This window comes from Drosophila eugracilis, unplaced genomic scaffold (genome assembly GCF_018153835.1).
Source record: "Drosophila eugracilis isolate 14026-0451.02 unplaced genomic scaffold, ASM1815383v1 contig_1197, whole genome shotgun sequence".
Taxonomy (NCBI): domain Eukaryota; kingdom Metazoa; phylum Arthropoda; class Insecta; order Diptera; family Drosophilidae; genus Drosophila; species Drosophila eugracilis.
The window spans coordinates 827,238-844,301 of NW_024571981.1; the positions used below are offsets into that span (position 1 = coordinate 827,238).

At 42.3% G+C, this 17,064-nt stretch overlaps 7 protein-coding genes across 8 annotated transcripts; 3 read left to right on the top strand and 4 right to left on the bottom strand.

Moving 5' to 3' along the window:
- Positions 1 to 37: 37 nt before the first annotated feature.
- LOC108115493 lies at positions 38 to 9,899 on the top strand. Its single transcript, XM_017226978.2, is given in 8 exon segments — positions 38 to 211; positions 213 to 795; positions 6,423 to 6,709; positions 6,772 to 7,590; positions 7,648 to 7,811; positions 7,873 to 9,056; positions 9,113 to 9,369; positions 9,433 to 9,899. Coding segments are annotated over 8 exon segments (3,807 nt in total). The 5' UTR covers positions 38 to 91; the 3' UTR covers positions 9,826 to 9,899.
- LOC108115497 (cytochrome c oxidase assembly protein COX11, mitochondrial) lies at positions 1,072 to 1,961 on the top strand. Its single transcript, XM_017226983.2, is given in 2 exon segments — positions 1,072 to 1,218; positions 1,220 to 1,961. Coding segments are annotated over 2 exon segments (726 nt in total). The 5' UTR covers positions 1,072 to 1,176; the 3' UTR covers positions 1,904 to 1,961.
- Positions 2,202 to 4,762, top strand: LOC108115494 (glycosyltransferase 25 family member). The gene is made up of 2 exons (XM_017226980.2): positions 2,202 to 2,548; positions 2,610 to 4,762. The coding sequence occupies exons 1-2, from the start codon at positions 2,355 to 2,357 to the stop codon at positions 4,252 to 4,254; spliced, it is 1,839 nt and encodes a 612-aa protein (XP_017082469.2). The 5' UTR covers positions 2,202 to 2,354; the 3' UTR covers positions 4,255 to 4,762.
- LOC108115495 (ubiquinone biosynthesis monooxygenase COQ6, mitochondrial) lies at positions 4,709 to 6,302 on the bottom strand. Its single transcript, XM_017226981.2, has one exon. It carries the CDS (start codon positions 6,240 to 6,242, stop codon positions 4,809 to 4,811), a length of 1,434 nt encoding a protein of 477 aa, XP_017082470.2. The 5' UTR covers positions 6,243 to 6,302; the 3' UTR covers positions 4,709 to 4,808.
- A 265-nt stretch (positions 9,900 to 10,164) lies between the features above and the next one.
- On the bottom strand, positions 10,165 to 10,944 carry LOC108115453 (protein tesmin/TSO1-like CXC 2). Its single transcript, XM_017226890.2, has 2 exons — positions 10,776 to 10,944; positions 10,165 to 10,719 (listed from the first exon to the last, which is right to left on the bottom strand). Exons 1-2 carry the CDS (start codon positions 10,942 to 10,944, stop codon positions 10,166 to 10,168), a joined length of 723 nt encoding a protein of 240 aa, XP_017082379.2. The 3' UTR covers position 10,165.
- A 127-nt stretch (positions 10,945 to 11,071) lies between these two features.
- LOC108115559 (glycoprotein endo-alpha-1,2-mannosidase) lies at positions 11,072 to 13,533 on the bottom strand. Its single transcript, XM_017227066.2, has 4 exons — positions 13,107 to 13,533; positions 12,327 to 12,922; positions 12,037 to 12,265; positions 11,072 to 11,976 (listed from the first exon to the last, which is right to left on the bottom strand). The coding sequence occupies exons 1-4, from the start codon at positions 13,458 to 13,460 to the stop codon at positions 11,704 to 11,706; spliced, it is 1,452 nt and encodes a 483-aa protein (XP_017082555.2). The 5' UTR covers positions 13,461 to 13,533; the 3' UTR covers positions 11,072 to 11,703.
- Positions 13,534 to 13,678: 145 nt separating this feature from the next.
- Positions 13,679 to 16,859, bottom strand: LOC108115479 (ATP-dependent RNA helicase WM6). Of its 2 annotated transcripts, none has more exons than XM_017226958.2 (8): positions 16,740 to 16,859; positions 16,281 to 16,533; positions 15,992 to 16,215; positions 15,487 to 15,670; positions 15,305 to 15,423; positions 14,516 to 14,647; positions 14,049 to 14,451; positions 13,679 to 13,991 (listed from the first exon to the last, which is right to left on the bottom strand). In XM_017226958.2, exons 2-8 carry the CDS (start codon positions 16,477 to 16,479, stop codon positions 13,978 to 13,980), a joined length of 1,275 nt encoding a protein of 424 aa, XP_017082447.1. In that variant the 5' UTR covers positions 16,480 to 16,533; positions 16,740 to 16,859; the 3' UTR covers positions 13,679 to 13,977. The 2 variants fall into 2 exon arrangements, with proteins under 2 accessions (XP_017082447.1, XP_017082448.1); XM_017226959.2 differs by having other exon boundaries at positions 16,281 to 16,507; positions 16,740 to 16,858.
- Positions 16,860 to 17,064: the final 205 nt, after the last annotated feature.

A 17,064-nucleotide genomic window follows, 5' to 3' on the forward strand; every position in this document is an offset into this window, starting at 1 on the left:
GGTCTTTTCGATTATCGATTGTGTTATATCGCAGCAACAGCTGTTTTGGTTATCGGGTTTTATTTGCAAACGCAATGCATAAAATGTAAACATGGAGTTAAGTCGTGTTTTTAGTGATTTAAGAGTGTTTTATGTGCCCAATTTGCAATGGGTAGATCTAGAAGAATGGCTTTATGGCGAAGAAGTCGAGGATGTTGCGTTGAAGCAGCGGGGGACAGATGTTCTGGTCCCTGGCCATGTGCCAGCAGGATATTGGACGCCAGGAGGGACAGTTGCAGTTGCTTCGGGATTTGTCCGCCATAATACGCTCCATGAGGGACGAGAATCAGGCCTGCTATAGCAACACCCACGATAATTGGGCAAACTTTATAGCGACTTCCCCTGCAAATGCCTATCTCTCATACATATACAGCCTTGTAAGCCTCGCCATACCGCCTGAGCATGTGCAGCAAGCTGCACCGCAAGTCCTGAATGAAAATCTGAATCTCCAGTTATCCCTAAATGCTGCAAGCACCTATCTGCTATCTTTGACCATTCCTGGAGCCAAAAGCTATGGTATCTTTGATGAGGATGTGATTGAACAAGTTCTCAAGATCTTCAAGCTGCTGGAACAAAATGCAAATAGAAGTGTCCGGGCAAACTCCATCTGGATGTTCTTCCTGACCATATGCGATGACCTAAAGATTGTTTTTCGCTACGTACATTTCAAGGAGCACCTAAAACCTCGGGACAGGATTATTCGCTGCCTCATGGAGGTGCTTTACATGAATTTTAAAGTGGGATATCAGAATACATGTGAGTCCTAATACTATTTAATTTTCTTATGTTGAATAGGATATTTTGTTAGTTTATTACAAAGAAAAAATATTTAAAATTTTTTGTCGCCAACATATATAGTTTGTTTCATATCATAATGTATGAATAGTAAAGTGTGAATGATAACTTCTCCAAAATTTAGAATTATTCGGTTTAAATATAGAGTTTTTAAGATATTGGACCGGCGATAAACCGATTCCCTTTCGATTGCCTAACTTTGTATTTTTGTTGCACAGCTGATTATACTAGGTGTGTACACACTTAGCATACTTATAGACCTGAAGATTATACAAACAAGTGATAAACTAAATGAAAACCTCAAAGGAATAATTCTAAAACACGAGAACTAAAAAGCTAACGATGTTGAGAAACCTGTTTGCCTTGCGCGGGCAGTGCCAGCAGGCTTTTTAGGAGTTCAATCCGGCAGCAAAACAATGTCCAAAAATCGCAACAATTTTGGCGAATGAAATCCACGAATTCACCGGAGGAAGCTGCTCGAAAATTGCGGGCGAAATCCACACTATACTACATAACAGCCGGCGGAGTGCTGATCGTGGGACTTAGTTATGCGGCGGTGCCGCTATATAGCATATTTTGTCAGGCGTACAGCTATGGAGGAACTACCTCGCAAGGCCACGATGCCGAAAAGGTGGAGCACATGAAAAAAGTCGAGGATAGGGTGCTAAAAATACGCTTTAACGCCGATATTGGATCGTCCATGCGGTGGAACTTCAAGCCGCAGCAGTACGAGATTAAAGTAGCACCTGGTGAGACGGCTCTGGCCTTCTATACAGCACGGAATCCCACGGATAAGCCAGTTATTGGCATCAGCACGTACAATGTGATCCCCTTCGAGGCAGGCGCCTATTTCAACAAAATCCAATGCTTCTGTTTCGAGGAACAGCAACTTAATCCACATGAGGAGGTCGACATGCCAGTTTTCTTTTATATAGATCCGGAAATCACAGCGGATCCAGCGCTGGAGCACTGTGACACCATTACTCTATCGTACACCTTCTTTGAGGCCAAGGAAGGTCTTAAACTCAACTTCCCCAGCTATGCGAAGCCCCATGCAGCGACGGCGTAAAAGAAAGTTGTTTGAACTTTGGTTTTAAAACAATAAATGTTTGTTATACTTAAAAATATTCTTGTCCATATGTGGATCGATATTTTGTATTTCAATTAAAGATATTGACATATTTCTAATTTCATAGAGCTCAAATCATAAGCTTTTACGCTTAAATAAAAAAATAGAGTAACTAATTATGAACGGAAAAATTCGAAATGAAACTACATTCGAAAACAAACACCATCGATAACATACGATAACACACACCGCCTAGTTTGAGAGCCGGCACAGCTGATGCAGTTTGAGAGTCACATCATCTGGAGCTGGAAAAGAAGGAGGCAGTTTATTAATAGATAACGCCGAATCTAATTTTCTGGCGTCTTCTAAACTAACCGGACGCAGTGGCTACGCCAGATTGCGTATTGTGACCCCTTTCAACCCGGCGATGTGTTAAATCAATGACGTGGAAATGAAGAAACAAGTGATTTTTGGACTGATTCTGCTCAGCGTTTTGTTGTGCATTTCAGGACAGGATGAGAAGGACTACCAGGAGCCACCAACAATACTCATTGTACTACTAGTGCGCAACAAGGCTCACACACTGCCCATGTTCTTGAGTTATCTCGAACAGCAGAATTATCCTAAAAAGAGGATTGCCTTTTGGTGGGTATATCTATATTTCTAAAGAAATCGAAATTTAATCTATAATTTCGAAATACCTCAGGTTGCGTTGTGATCATAGCAATGATGATAGTGTAGATCTCTTGCGGGCTTGGCTTAAACACGAAGGTGATCACTATCATAGCGTTAGCTATGTTTTTAAGCCGGAGGAGCAGAGTTATGTCAACGAAAGTTCACCCTACGAGTGGCCCGCATCGCGTTTCAAACACCTGATCGCCCTGAAAGAGGAGGCCTTTCAGTATGGCCGTGATATTTGGGCTGACTTTGTATTTTTCCTTGACGCTGATGTCATGCTTACCTCGAAAGACTCACTAGACGTCCTTACCCGTCTCCAGTTGCCAATTGTGGCTCCCATGCTTATTTCGGAAAGTTTGTACTCCAACTTCTGGTGTGGAATGACGGAGGACTATTATTACAGGCGCACCGATGAGTACAAAGAGATCTACCATGTAAAGAAACAAGGAAGTTTCCCAGTGCCTATGGTCCATACAGCTGTTTTGGTAAACATGAATCATAAAGCAGTCAGAAATCTCACTTTCGACAGAAGCAAACTAGTGGAAATGCAAAGACGCAGGCAGCAAGAGCCGCTTTACGATGGACCAGCGGATGATATCATTGTGTTTGCTATATCGGCCAACAGTTCAGGAGTTCCTCTGCACATCTGTAATGATATAACTTTTGGTTATATACTACAACCTTTGGAGCCTGGTGATACCTTGGAACAGGATCTCCAGCAGCTGGTGAACCTTAAGAGCATTATGGTTAATGATCTGGGTAAAGTACCTCCTCTACTGGATTACTACAAGCATTTGGAAAAGAAACCAGAGAAGAGCAAGCTCTCATTGGATAACATATTTATGATAAATTTGAAAAGGCGCCCCGAGAGAAGGGAGAAAATGGAGACGCTCTTCGAGGAGCTGGGAATAGATGCTGAATATTTTCCAGCTGTTGATGGCAAGGAACTAACTACGGAACGGTTACAACAGATGGGCGTTAAGTTTTTGCCCGGCTACGAAGATCCCTATCACCATCGGGCCATGACGATGGGTGAAATTGGCTGTTTTCTGAGCCACTACAGCATCTGGGTGATGATGGTTCGCAAGGGATTGAACGAGGTGCTCATTCTGGAGGATGATGTACGCTTTGAACCGTATTTCCCGCAGAATGCTGTCAGGGTTTTAAATCAGGCCAGAAGCGTTGTAGAGTACGATCTCATTTACTTTGGGCGCAAGCGTTTAAAGGAGGAAAGTGAAGCAGGAGTGATGAATGCGGAAAATCTGGTACATGCTGGCTATTCCTACTGGACATTGGGTTATGTTATATCCCTAAAGGGAGCCTTAAAGCTGCTGGCAGCCAAGCCGCTGGAGAAACTCATACCCGTAGATGAGTTTCTGCCCTTGATGTTCGATCGTCATCCAAACAAAACATGGAGCGAAGCCTACCATAAACGGAATCTCGTAGCATTTAGTGCCTCTCCACTTCTGCTTTACCCGTTTTACTACACAGGAGACTCTGGATATATTTCGGACACCGAGGATTCTCAACAGATTAGTGTGGACACTAGTGAAGAAGGAGTAGCTCGGTTAAAAAGCGATCGGGAGCAGGTTTTCCTCCAAGAGGAGGAATTATCTCTCAATCAGCAGCTAAAACTTGGAGAGAGTTTGTCTAAAAGCCATCAGGAGCTTTAATTCTGGAAAATTCCAAAAAAACACCAGGCCAAATTTACATAGACTAAGTTAAAGTAATCTTGCCAAATGCCAAATGTGCCTTCAACCCATAATCCACCAAACTAAAAACTATCAACAACGAATGTTAAACTAGAATTAAGCTTTGTTTATACGGCTGAATATTTCGTGCAATTTGTTGGGAATGTTCCTAAATGTTAAATCTTCCATTTTTACAGTCCCCTGTAAAGTGATAACTTACATTTTTTGGTTTTTAATCTATTTGTTTAGTTGAGTTGATAAGAAATAATTGTAAATTGTTTGAAAAGCAATATAAGAAGCTGCCTGAATCAAAATATATCATAGAACTATGGATCAATCAAACAATTGCACAAGTTGTTGGCCAAAACTAAACTTTAGACTAACATCTCAGAAGCATGCCATTGACTCTAGCCAATATGTAAGTAGTTTTTAAAACTCTGATATAAACTTTCACTTTATTCCACTAACAAGAGATGTGAAAAACTTTAAACGCTTAAGATTTAATTTCCCCGATTTAACCATTTATTGTCGTTGGTCTACTGACCCATTGCTCCCCGCATAAACAAATTTTTGATGGGGGGCATATTCTGCGTCAGCTGAAGTCCAAGACTCCTGAGCAAAACCACTGGACTAAACTGTGTGGAGTAGAGGGTATGCAATCCATGGACTCCCAGCATAATGGGAACATTCTTGGCCAGACATTTGCGTTCGTATTTGATGAGATGCTGCTTGTCGCCCAGTTTGAAACCAGCGTAGGCTCCAGCTGCCAAGGATTCCACCAGAAACCTCACATCGCTGAAGCCCAAATTTACACCCTGTCCGGCGAGAGGATGCACTCGATGTGCTGCATCGCCAACGAGGGCGGCTCCATTACAAACATAAGACGAGGCATGCAGAAATCCTAATGGGAAGGTAGCTCGAGACTTATCTTGAACACCACAAACTTTAGGAGGATACTGGACTTGGTGCTGGCTGGAATTGTGTCCAAACAAGGAGTTCAGAGCCTGGACGGCCTTGTCGGCAACTTCCACGCGAGGATATTGCCTGCAAAAGGCTTCGTTGAGAGCATCTACAAACTCTCCTGGCGGCAGGGCTTGCAGTTTTTTGGCCTGTTCATTGGTGGTGCTCCATACCAGGGAACTCAGTCTATCCGTTAGAGGCAACAAAGCCACAGGTCCATTGGGCAAGAATCGCTGCCAAGCCACAGAGTTATCACAGGCATCTTCACCCAGTTCTAAGGTGGCCACTAGGCCCATTCTGTCGTAGTTCAGCGAGAACACATCTACATTCATTTCCTTCCTGACCACAGAGTTAGCTCCATCAGCTCCTATAAGTAGATCGCAGGAAAAGGAGCGTCCATCATGCAGCTGTAGCTCGGAGAGATTGGATTTCGAGTCTCTGGGCAGGCGGACACATTGAATTCTAGCCTTGTTTAGTATCTCAACATTAGGGGCTTCATTAACTCGCGCATAGACCGCATCCAGGATCAGATCGTTTTCAATGATGCAAGCCACATCACTAGCAAAGTTATCGTGTTGGAACTGGATCAGTGCATCCGTGTTAGACTCCCAAACTTGCATCTGCTTGACCGGCTTGTACCGGGCGGATTCGATGTGCGACCAGGCATCTATGGATTTGAAAAGCTCAATGGAGTTTTGGTTGATGGCGGATACACGATTTTGATAAGGTCCAGTGGGATCAAATCCCCGGAACTCCGGTGCACCTTCCAGCAATAAAACCTTCTTGTCCGCAAGAGTGGAATTTTTCGCCAGAGCTGCGGCCAAAGTGGTTCCCACCAGACCTCCGCCTCCAATGATTATATCAAAGTGCTCCGTTGCCGGCGATTTCGTAGATTCGCTTCGAGTTGTGGTCATGTCAGTGGAGGTACTGCTGGCCAGTAGGCGGGCGGACATTAGACGCACATGTCCCGCCGAAGCCACCGCTCCCTGAATCCGTAGTATGCTCAACATCTTCTGGAATATTCATAAGTTAGTTGTTATTTCGCGATTATTTCATTTTTTCTCCTGCCTTGCGTTAGAGGTGAAACAAAAAACGTTAAAGCTATCGATATTTTTATACTATAACTATCAGAATATTTGATTTTATTATCGATTACTTTATAACGAACTTTTAATTTATTTTAATTCCAGGTGCTCCCGCCCTGCATGGCAAATGTTTCGATCTTTTCGGTGAAATAGCCAACGAGCACAATGGAGATGTCTATGAAACACTTCATCTGATAATGCGACAGACCTTTCCCATGCATTGTTATACGGATAGTCCACAGAGCATTGGAGCTGGTCGCCGAGGCGGGGCGATGCAGCCAGGAGAGCACATATCGGATTGGTTTATCCAACTAATAGATAAGTATCCCGACATTCTAATCCGTATCCTGCATTTCTATATTGAGTGCGTGGTCACAAATCCCATTAAATCGGTAAGCAAATTTGCAATAACTTATAAATAATATTATAATTCTTGACTTCTGTATTATTGCAGTGGAAAAGCAATGAAGAAAAGGTGGCCATAGGCTATGCGGCTAAGTATGACAGAATTCTGTTTTCAAAGTGTAATAAATCCTGTTCAGAATTCGTCCTGGAAGCTGTGAAAGCCGACGATGCTGTGGGAATTCAAACTCGAGCCTTAGATCTGATTGAAAAAATCCTCATGCAGCAAACCGAGGTGGGGTGGAGCATTTTCCGGTACGATGTATCCAGGGTGCCAAGGGAAGTTCCTCTCCTGACGGAGGTAATGCGATGTCTGAACGACCGCACATTTACTGTCCGCCGGAAAGCATGTCAAGTGCTCATCCTAGCCCTGAAACAAGGCTCCCCTATGACGACAAAAATTCTAGACGAAAGTATTCGCTTTGTTCAGTTTGAGGATGCGGATGTGGAAGCCCTAGCTGAGCCTTCGGTGGAGCAGAACGAGCTGCGTTTCGAGAAGCCCGGAATTGTCCAATACGCCTTTAGCTTTGAGGGTCATGAGGAGATAGAGGAAGAGGTCAAGAATGTCCCCCGAATAGTTTACGAACGTTTTTTGGCCGCTGATAATGGCTTAGCAAGAACAGCTGGCATAGCCCTACTTGAAAGACTGGTGCTAGTCAATCCATTGATCATCTATAATACAAATTTTGTAAGGGAAACCTCTTTGCTGGCTGTAGATCGGCTGGCTTCAGTACGTAAATCAGCACTGGATACGATAGAAACCCTTCTAGAGGCCTATTCCAATTGCTTCGCCTTGATCTGTGTGTATTGCCGAATTTGGGCTTGCCTAATGAGCGACGAGGATGTGGCTCTGCAAAAGCTGGCTATAATGGTGAGTGCTTACTTAAAGCATTTTGGAAATTAAATTATTATTTCTTCAATCTTTTAGAGCTTTGATCGAATGGTTTTGAGAAACATTCAGCCTCTGGAGTATTCAAATGAAGCCAAACATTTTATGCCCTGGCGAATCATCAGTACCCTTCTGATGACACAACCTAGAGCTTATCTGCAGGAAAGATTCGCTGTGCTACTAGAAAAAGAATCCATCGTAACGTAGGTTTCCACTTCTCTTGTCACCTTAAGAGATTATAAAATTCTTAAATATTATTTTTAGACCCAGACTGATAAACACTATAATATCGCATTTATCCACATCCATGGCTACCGATGCCTGGGGATTGTTGTTGCTCCTGTCCAGTCGCATCACCAACAATATGGATGCACTGATTAGCATTTTTAATGGACTATCCTCCTACAACATGAAGTCCAATCAGTTTCTGGCCCTGCAACTCATTATTGGTTGTTTAAGAAACTTTTCAAAGTCAGCGTTAAATCAGTTATTCCAGAGACTTTTAAACGCCCTACGAACGGGTAGTATTTGGCTGGGAATCATCTCGAGTGCCGTCAATTTGCTTAACCAGATCCATTACCTATCCGCTAGTCTAGCTCCTTCGGCTGCTTCCGAAATGCCAGATTGGCAACTCAATTTGCTGGAAGATCTGACCGACGGAATCCTGAGTAGTGCTGAGAATTTCCAAGATGAATACACCCGCCTGCAGTGCCTGTTGGGTGCCTATACGGAGATAATTGTAATGCTGCCCCAGGATGTGGACAAAAGAATAGTGGGCATTGTCTTTAAGTACCTGCAGGAATGCACCAAGCTCAGTGAATCACAATTTGATTCGGATAACGAACGAATGACCAATTGGATGATTGTGATAGCAGGACGTTTGTGCCTTAGAGAGAATAATTTGGCCAACAGCGTTTCTAAGCTTTACAGAACCATCTTGACCAAAAATGATAGGCCTCAGATCATCAACACCACCTTAATAGCCCTGAACGATCTGGGCAAAAAGCACCCTTCGATTCTTGAGAGTAATTTCCAAGTGATTTTGTCGAAACTCCATTCCAAATTTGCCATGACCCGAGTGCGTACTTTTCGATGTGTAAAGGATGTTATTCTCTCGGGGAACATCAAGCTAAAGGGTCCCATTCTTATATCCATGCTGGCTGGTCTAGTGGACGAAAGTGCCGAGGTGGCTAGGGAGGCGGATGCCTTTTTCATTCGCTATAAAAGATTATACAACAAAATGCTGTTTGATCATTGCCTGAAAGAATGTCCTTTCGATCTGAATGGTCAAGCTTATTTGCGAGGTGTGAGAACGGATTCCAACTATAAATCACCATTAAAAGGACAAGAAATGACAAAGAACCGAAGGTTGCTTTATAATCATATTATGTCATCGGTGGATGAGAACACACTGTTGCTTTACTTTGGTCAACTGAAACTACTGGCTGGTAAGCTTTAGGTATTAAGTCGGTTGTTTTCTTAAATAAAAATATCTATATTCCAGAAAAAACAAGAGACCAAGCTTTTGTCAGCAATCCCGGTGCTTTGATAGTGGTTCAGGATATACTCTTTATCATGCGACGCATTTGTTTTCGAACTAAAGGCAAGGGCAAGGAGAAAAGTTCGCGAGGCGAAGGCGACAATAGCGATGAGGGTGAAGATGAGCCTATGGAGGCACCACCTCCTCCACCATCCAAGCCAGCAGCAGGGGAGGCACCGGCTAGGGGTAGGGGACGAAAGGCTGAGTTGTCAGAGGAGCCTGTAAGTTCTTTTTTTCTATATGATCATTATATTTCCCTCATAAATATATTTTTTCCTTAACAGCTCAAGCAACTGGAACGTTGCCTGCGCTATGTGGAAGAAACCCATCGGAATCTAAAGTCTGTGATGAATCAAAAACTTAGTCACATTTTCGATAACTTTTGCCGAGCTTTGGCAATGAGATTCCCGAACTACATTGAGTTTGCCCAGCCGGCACAGTTCTGGCAGAAGTATCGCTCCTCAAAAACCCACAAAGGTGGAAAAAGGAAGCGACGACGCATGGACGAGGATGAAGAAGATGAATCGGAAGAGGAGCAACAATCGGAGAGTGACAGTGATAATGAGATGCCACTGGAGAGGCACAAGACCACGCCAGCTGGATCACGCCTGTCCCAAAGGAAAACCAGCTGCGATATGCTTGTTACAGAGCTGATTTTTCAGCCACCCGATTGGTAGCTCTGGAAAATATGTTGTTTTTCTGTAAGAGGGAAATATTTTATTTTCTTTAACTTTCATAATGAAAATGGATTATTTTTTAATTTATAATCGTATATGTATTACTTTAATATTAAACATATGTATATATAAATATTTAGATTAACAAATAAGCTGACATATTCACTTTGAAAAACATAGTTTAAGTTCTTCTGTACAAATACGAATTATGTATTACTCAAATATGAATGATATTAATTGAAAGTTTAAGTTAAAAAATGTTTATTAATCTTAAATAAAATGCAATGGTTGATAAAAATATTTAAAATCTATTTATTTAATAGTTTTCATAACGAACTATTCAATAAAAATCTTTATTATATTCACAGATTTTCTCCAAGATTTCCTTATAGCCGCGCATGAATTCCACGAGAACAAGTTGACATACTTGGATTTCCATCAATCCCAATTCCTCGGCCTCCATAGCCTGGATGATCATGCAGTCCAACAGAGCACAGTTGACTGGCTGGACAAAAAGGTTTCGTTCCCTGCGATTATCCAGCTTCACTGGAATGCTAGGAGTCTCGGTAATCGGTTCTACGGAAGCCTTTATTACCTTGACCTCGGCGGAGCTAATCGCTATGGGTGGAGGAACAACAATTTTAATGGGAACAACTGTCGGCTGTTGGCTAGCTGGTAAGACAAAGGGCAGGGGTACGGCTTGGAGTTTTTCGGGAAATCCAACGACCGGTACGCCAGCTTGCAGTACCTTCATCGGCACTTGGATGCCCTCCTTGGCGGCAGCAGCAGCCGCCTTTGCGCTCATCGCAGCCGCCTTTTGTCTTTTCGCTGCAGTGGAGTTCTTTCCACCAAAGTTGGAGTCAACAAGCTTGCGAACCTCCGTATTCCTGCAACCTGGTTTTTGGTGATGATTAACATGTAGATGATTCACTTTCACTTTAAAAACTCACCAATGCAGCGACAGAGTTTGGTGCAAATCGCCATGGATTGGTAGCAATCGCAATAATTTTTTATACATTGCGATCGCTTGCAACAGCATCCTTTTATTCCGCTTTGACCTTGACCCCTGGTTCTCTTTCCCTCGGACTTTTCCACAGTTCTGGTTTTCGGAGTCGTCATGATATTGCCGAAGCCTCTTTCAGGAAAAAACTAATGAAATGTGACAGTTTTCATATGTCAAAAGTAGCATTTTAGTGTTGAAAAAATAAAGTACTTGACCCCTTTACCATATTAAAACACTTTTTCTTTTGGCACTAAACTATTAAAGCTTAGATAAAGTATTTATATATATATATTGTACTGGTAATAAAGTTAAAATTTTTTAAGTACCAATCGTTTAACAAGTGTTTATATCCGTTTTAACATAGATAATTTCCTTTGGTGTCTACATAATATGGCATGGCATTAAGTTATGATATTGTTCTCCTCTATGTACTACAATAATTGAAAGCTATTATATAGATTTAATAAAAAAGTATCTCTGGCTCTAGAATTTATGTTAATTGATATCAATTTTAATTGCTTTCTTTTGCGTTTGATTTGTATCTTGTCGAGTGTTTTGGCAAGAAAACTAGTATTTCGAAGTTATCTTTGAAATTCATCTTTAGGATTGGCTTTAAGTATCATTCATGCACAACCTTTTTGATAGAACGAAGTGAAAGAAAGGAATTGCTTGCAAAAAAACTCGACACTCCCTTTCATGTTTCGAATTAAGTTATTAAAAATATCACTATCAAAACGATATATGTTTAGTGTATATATATGTGTAGCAGAAGACTCGTTAACATTTCGAAAGTAATTTTTGTGGCCTGCAATTGTTGCTATTGCTTCTAAAGTAACTAGGATTATCTTCGTTCCGGAAGTTGCTGGTGCACGAGCTTAGCAAATTGTCCCATTCAACAGCTCGTAGCAATTTTGGGGCGATGCCGGAGAAGCTGCTGCCGCTGCCTCCTGTCGCGTTTTCAGAAAGTTACCCACCCAGTGGGCTGTGAGATCTAGATATTTGGTTCTTGAGCCAGGATTATAGTCCAGGAAGCCAGCACGAGGCATCACTTCCTCGATTTGACTGCCATCCGGCCAGTTGTTGTAGCTGGCTATGTTTATGAATCCCACATGATTCAGGATGGCCGTTCTCCAGGCCACTCCATAGTACTACAAAAACCATATATTATGTAAAATAATCTTAGATATGGAATAATGGGATATCTTTACTCTTCCATTGCTGCGATGCCTTTGAATGTCACCATGTTTTGGGAACTTGTTTCTCTCTGCGAATCCCGGACCCACAGTGGGCACAAATAGCATTTTGTAGGATAATGCAAATGACTTCAGATAAGACCAGTTCTTCCAGGTACTGGCGAAGACAGCTCCATTGCTGGGCAGTTTGCTGTAGAAGCCATCGAAACACAGTCGTCGCAGGACATCAGCATGGCTTTTAAGCCTTAACGAAAGACGAAAGTTCATGATTAGCTTGGCTACTAACCAATTTAAAAGCAATTCACCTAATGTGTCCTATAAAGAAGGCATCTAGAACCCTTCTCAATCCATCTGGTTCCACCAGCGAGGGCGTTCGACAGAGCAATCTTCCCAGACTATCACTCAATTTGTAGGCATTGCTCACGTAGAGAACTGGCATGGAGACACCTCTCGACTGACTGTAGACCTTATAGAAGCCAGGCAGCGTGGAGTATGTGGAAATCTCCTGCAGCTGCTGCCGGACAAATTCCACACTCTGATTACCAGCCACACTGAGTTCGAAAGTGACACTTAGATTATGCTGAGGGGCCAGTTCCAGGATTTGATGGATAAGTGCCGCCTCCGCCGGCTTGCTACCCGTAAAGCTGAGGATGAGCACTCCTATGCCACAGCTCCGAATATTTTCAAAGTGCTGGGATAGCAGCGAGGTACTGGGCTTGTACAGACCAAGTGCCGGATAAAAGGCTGTGTTAAGAATCCTCACTGGTCGTGGTGTCGTCAAGGGCACATCGTTCGGGTGCTCAGCCGGCGGCGGAGGTGGCTTCTTCGACTTGTACCATGGCACTGGAGCTGTGTAGAAAATATGCACTGCTGTGATCACTACATCCAAGGTGGTCCTTGCCTGAAATCATGGGTAAAACAATTATAAAAATTGGATTTTTAGATGATTTTTTAAAGATTTTTTCAGACCATAAATTAAAACCTTATATTAATATTCTGAAATTTAGCATCAACGTTATCAAGATATTATAAATTTCTTCTTGTTAATCTAGTAATATTATTTTCTTCATTTAATTTCTAGTTACCGCCTGCTCCGCCTCGTGGTCCCGCTGCTGCTGCTGCTTCATAAGATCTATTTTGCTCTGAATGATCCTTTCCTTGATCTTCTGTTCGTCATACTTCTCGGGCACAATCACTCCATTCTCCCGCTGAGGCTGGATCAGTGCCGCAGCCTTTGCCGGTGCCTTTTGCGGCGGTTGAGGCTGGTCCCCGGGTCTGTAGGCTCGGGCGATGAACCGCTCGTCCAGCAGCAATTCGATGGCCGCATTACGTCCACTTGAGCCCAGGACTATGATGGTGATGACCAGTAGACCGACAATGGCCAGCAGGAGAAGGATCTTCACCTTACGTCGCGTTTTCACATACTTTTTCAGCAACATTTTCGCACGCGTGCATTTTCTCACATTTTTCGGTCGTTTTCTTTGTTTTTCGCCTCCTGTTTTTCCGACCTCCTTGGTCAACCCCTACGACCCCTTGCCCTTCCTGTCGCAATGCAGCTGCCGGAAGCTCCAAGCTATTGCGCATGTCCTGAAACGGACACACTAAACTATATCCGAGTGTTCCGGATTCCTTAACCACAATGAAAACGAACCAAATATTTAGGGTGTTAGGGACTTTCGTTTATTTAATTAAGTTGCGTTTTATAAAAATGTACAGTTTATGCTTATTTTAGTTGCATTGCATTTATGTTAAAACTTCCCAAAGGAAGAGGCCCGAAATATAATAGTTTTATTATTTCCAGTCCCAACTAATATATATTCATCCATTTTTGTACGTCAACACATTGTCTGAATAATTTTTATTTAGTTATAAAGTAGAGTTTTATAAAAGGTTTTAGTTTGTATCTATTCGAAGTGCATTGTAGTCTTGAGCAGTACTGTTCTGCACTTTCGAGCTCTAGCGTCCCTCAACTGGAAAAGAAAACAAATTAGTATCGAGTTGAATAGGAACAGTGCGCTTTAACTCACTATATGTGGACAGATCAATCTCCTCCGGCAGCTCGCTGATGTTCACATCGAAACGGTCCTGTACTTCGTTAAGTATCTTGGCATCGTTCTCGTCCGAAACAAAGGTAATGGCCAGACCTTTGGTACCGAAGCGACCGGCACGGGCCACGCGATGCAAGTAGGTGTCGGAATCCTCAGGCATATCGTAGTTGAACACAATGTTCACTCGCTCAATGTCCATGCCGCGGCCAAACAGATTGGTGGCCACCAAAATGCGCTTCTGGAAATCCTTGAACTGCTGGTAGCGGTTTAGACGCTCCTCCTGGGTCATTCCACGATGGATGCCGATGGCGGGGAAGTTCTGTTCCGTCAGCAGCTGGGATAAGGCCACACAACGTTGGACAGACTTCACAAAGATCACCACCTAGTCGAAGGAAGGGAAATAATTAATTTTAATAAAGAAAAAAAAAGGAATAAAAATTAGTTACCTGATTGAACTCAAGCACGTCGAGCAGCTCGAACAGCTTCTTGTTCTTCTCGTTCTCCTTCAGATTGACGTAGTGCTGCTGCAGTCCATGCAGAGTAAGCTTCGCCTCATCGTCAACGTATACCTCCATAGGCTAGATTTCGGAAATAGAATGTGGAGCATTTTAAAGGGAACAATTCAATGGAGTAAAACGATAATCAAACTAAGACTAGGCTCGCCTCGGAACATACAACAATATGCTTAGAATTTTCTACATACGGCCACGCTACCACCACATCTCATCAACTAGACTCATCAACTGCTCCCGAGGATCGACGATCGCTCTGAGAAGTGTGCGGATTACAGATGAGCGGCATATCGCATCGCATTCGCTTTGGATTCACCTTCTCTCATCGGCCAGTCGGCGGGATTTGCTGTTTTTCGTAGTTTTATATGAGTATTGTATTTCCTAGTTGGTTTGTTAAATCATTTTGATTACAATTGATTGGTTTAGCGATTACAGGTTCTTTATGCTTTCGGTACGATTGCTTTTCACGCGATTAACCATTTAGAAAATGGTGTCTGGTTGTCATTAGCTAACTTTTTCGATACGAGTTATGCTCAAAGAGCGCTGGACGTTTGGGTATACACGTTTAACCATTTGCAAGATGGTGTTTGGCTTATATGGGGGATTGAGATCGAGAAATCGATATCGGGTGGCGTTAACAAAATAATAACTAATTGTCGTGATAGCGGTGGATGCGAGGTGAAGAAGTACGAGCATTTTGGTTATGAACACGTTGATATTTACATCTTGCATGAACTTTTTGCAAACGGGACGAATGTCCTTGCTCAATGTGGCAGAGAACATCATCACTTGTTTGCCGTGCGGTGTGCTACGGAAAATCTCTTGAACGTCACGACGCATATCTAAAAGTAAGGTTTACTTATAAGTCAGAATTCGATAATTTGTGTGGCATATTTTCGACTTACCCAGCTGCTCCAGCATCTTGTCACACTCGTCCAAAACAAAGTGCTTCAAATGCTTCAGATTGAGTTTCTTGTTGCGAATCAAGGCCAAAATGCGGCCAGGAGTGCCCACCACAATGTGAGGAGTTCCGCTTTTCAGAGTCTCTTCGTCTTTTTGAATAGCCATTCCGCCAAAGAACACGGCCACCTGAAAAAACAAAAATTATTGGGTTAGTTTTCAGTTTTTTTTTTTCACGTTAGCTGGCAATTGATTGGGATAAGATATCAATTTCATAACATTGTGAAAAAGAAATCTAGTATTGTGGAGATACATTTTTACCATTTAACCTAGATATAAAAAATGGCTAATTAATGTGCAACATAAGGTAAACTTCTCGGTATGCTGACACTAATAGCGTATGTTATTGTATGGTAAATATTTTAAAAAGCCAAAGATTTTTACTAAAATATTATAGAAAAACGCCTTTTTATCCTTTTTAGTTGGATTTTAAATAGATAATGAACTCACCTTGACTGAGGGCATGTATTTGGAGAAGCGCTCATACTCTTTGCTGATCTGGAAGGCCAGCTCGCGAGTGTGGCACATGACCAGAACGTGGCAGGTGTTGTTGTCCGAAGGCTCCAGCTGCTGGAGCGTGGCCAGAACAAAGACAGCAGTCTTGCCCATACCGGACTTGGCCTGGCAGAGAATGTCCATGCCCAAGACAGCCTGCGGAATGCACTCGTGCTGGACTGCAAGGAAGTTAATGATAATTATAAACTGTACCTTCGATATAAAGTAGAATTCTGGTACTTACCCTCAGAAGGATGTTCGAAACCGCAGTCAACGATAGCTCTAAGAATCTCTGGTTTCAGGAGGAAATCGCGGAATCCTGAACTGTGAATAGATACATAGGTACCCTTGACATCTTTTTTGGGTGCCTCCTGGTTCTCGACCGCAGTGGTCTCAGTCTGCTCCTCATCCTCGTAGTCCAAAAGATCGTCATTATCAGCCATTTCTGCGGTTTTTTTTTTTTTATCTAGACTTTGGTATAAATACAAATCTATACACTATAAAAGAAAAGACGAGGGAGATACTAAGTTACATGTGTTTGTAAGGGAAAATGCCGCTTTTTTTAGCAGAGCCGGTGCCGGCGTACCCTCCGCCATCTTGTTTTTTCACCAAACCGCATTACATGTATTTCAAAATATATTGAAATAACCAATGTAAGCGCTCGTTCTTTTAACAGCAACGTAGTATCTTAAGTTATTCTTACCTTTTGTGCACGTTTTCAGACTGAATAAAACTTGTGAAGAGAAATTTATTCTAAAAAGTTAACGTGACGCGCACCAAAAAAAACAGAGCAGAAGAGTGTGACCTCAGCAACAATTTGTACATCCCAATTTTTACATCCCATTAAAGGTGAGCTGGAAGACATATCGATATACCACTGATATTTCGATACTTTATATCCAATTCAATTAAATTCGATGCAGAAATAAAGAAATTTCTTTAATAATTTTGAGTACAATTTACTTTTTATGATAACATTTAAAATTTTTTACACATGTCATTTTTAGTGACGAATATTCTGGTAGTAT

Coding starts and splice junctions, on each gene's coding strand:
- LOC108115494 (XM_017226980.2), top strand. CDS start 2,355: ATGAAGAAACAAGTGATTTTTGGACTGATTCTGCTCAGCGTTTTGTTG. Junction 2,549..2,609: donor AAAAAGAGGATTGCCTTTTG/GTGGGTATATCT, acceptor GAAATACCTCAG/GTTGCGTTGTGATCATAGCA.
- LOC108115495 (XM_017226981.2), bottom strand. CDS start 6,242: ATGTTGAGCATACTACGGATTCAGGGAGCGGTGGCTTCGGCGGGACAT.
- LOC108115453 (XM_017226890.2), bottom strand. CDS start 10,944: ATGACGACTCCGAAAACCAGAACTGTGGAAAAGTCCGAGGGAAAGAGA. Junction 10,720..10,775: donor CAAACTCTGTCGCTGCATTG/GTGAGTTTTTAA, acceptor ACCAAAAACCAG/GTTGCAGGAATACGGAGGTT.
- LOC108115559 (XM_017227066.2), bottom strand. CDS start 13,460: ATGTTGCTGAAAAAGTATGTGAAAACGCGACGTAAGGTGAAGATCCTT. Junction 12,266..12,326: donor TTCTTTATAGGACACATTAG/GTGAATTGCTTT, acceptor TCTTTCGTTAAG/GCTTAAAAGCCATGCTGATG. Junction 11,977..12,036: donor GGCATCGCAGCAATGGAAGA/GTAAAGATATCC, acceptor TGGTTTTTGTAG/TACTATGGAGTGGCCTGGAG.
- LOC108115479 (XM_017226958.2), bottom strand. CDS start 16,479: ATGGCTGATAATGACGATCTTTTGGACTACGAGGATGAGGAGCAGACT. Junction 15,424..15,486: donor CAAGATGCTGGAGCAGCTGG/GTAAGTCGAAAA, acceptor CCTTACTTTTAG/ATATGCGTCGTGACGTTCAA. Junction 14,648..15,304: donor GCAAAAAGTTCATGCAAGAT/GTAAATATCAAC, acceptor TCCGAAATCTAG/CCTATGGAGGTATACGTTGA.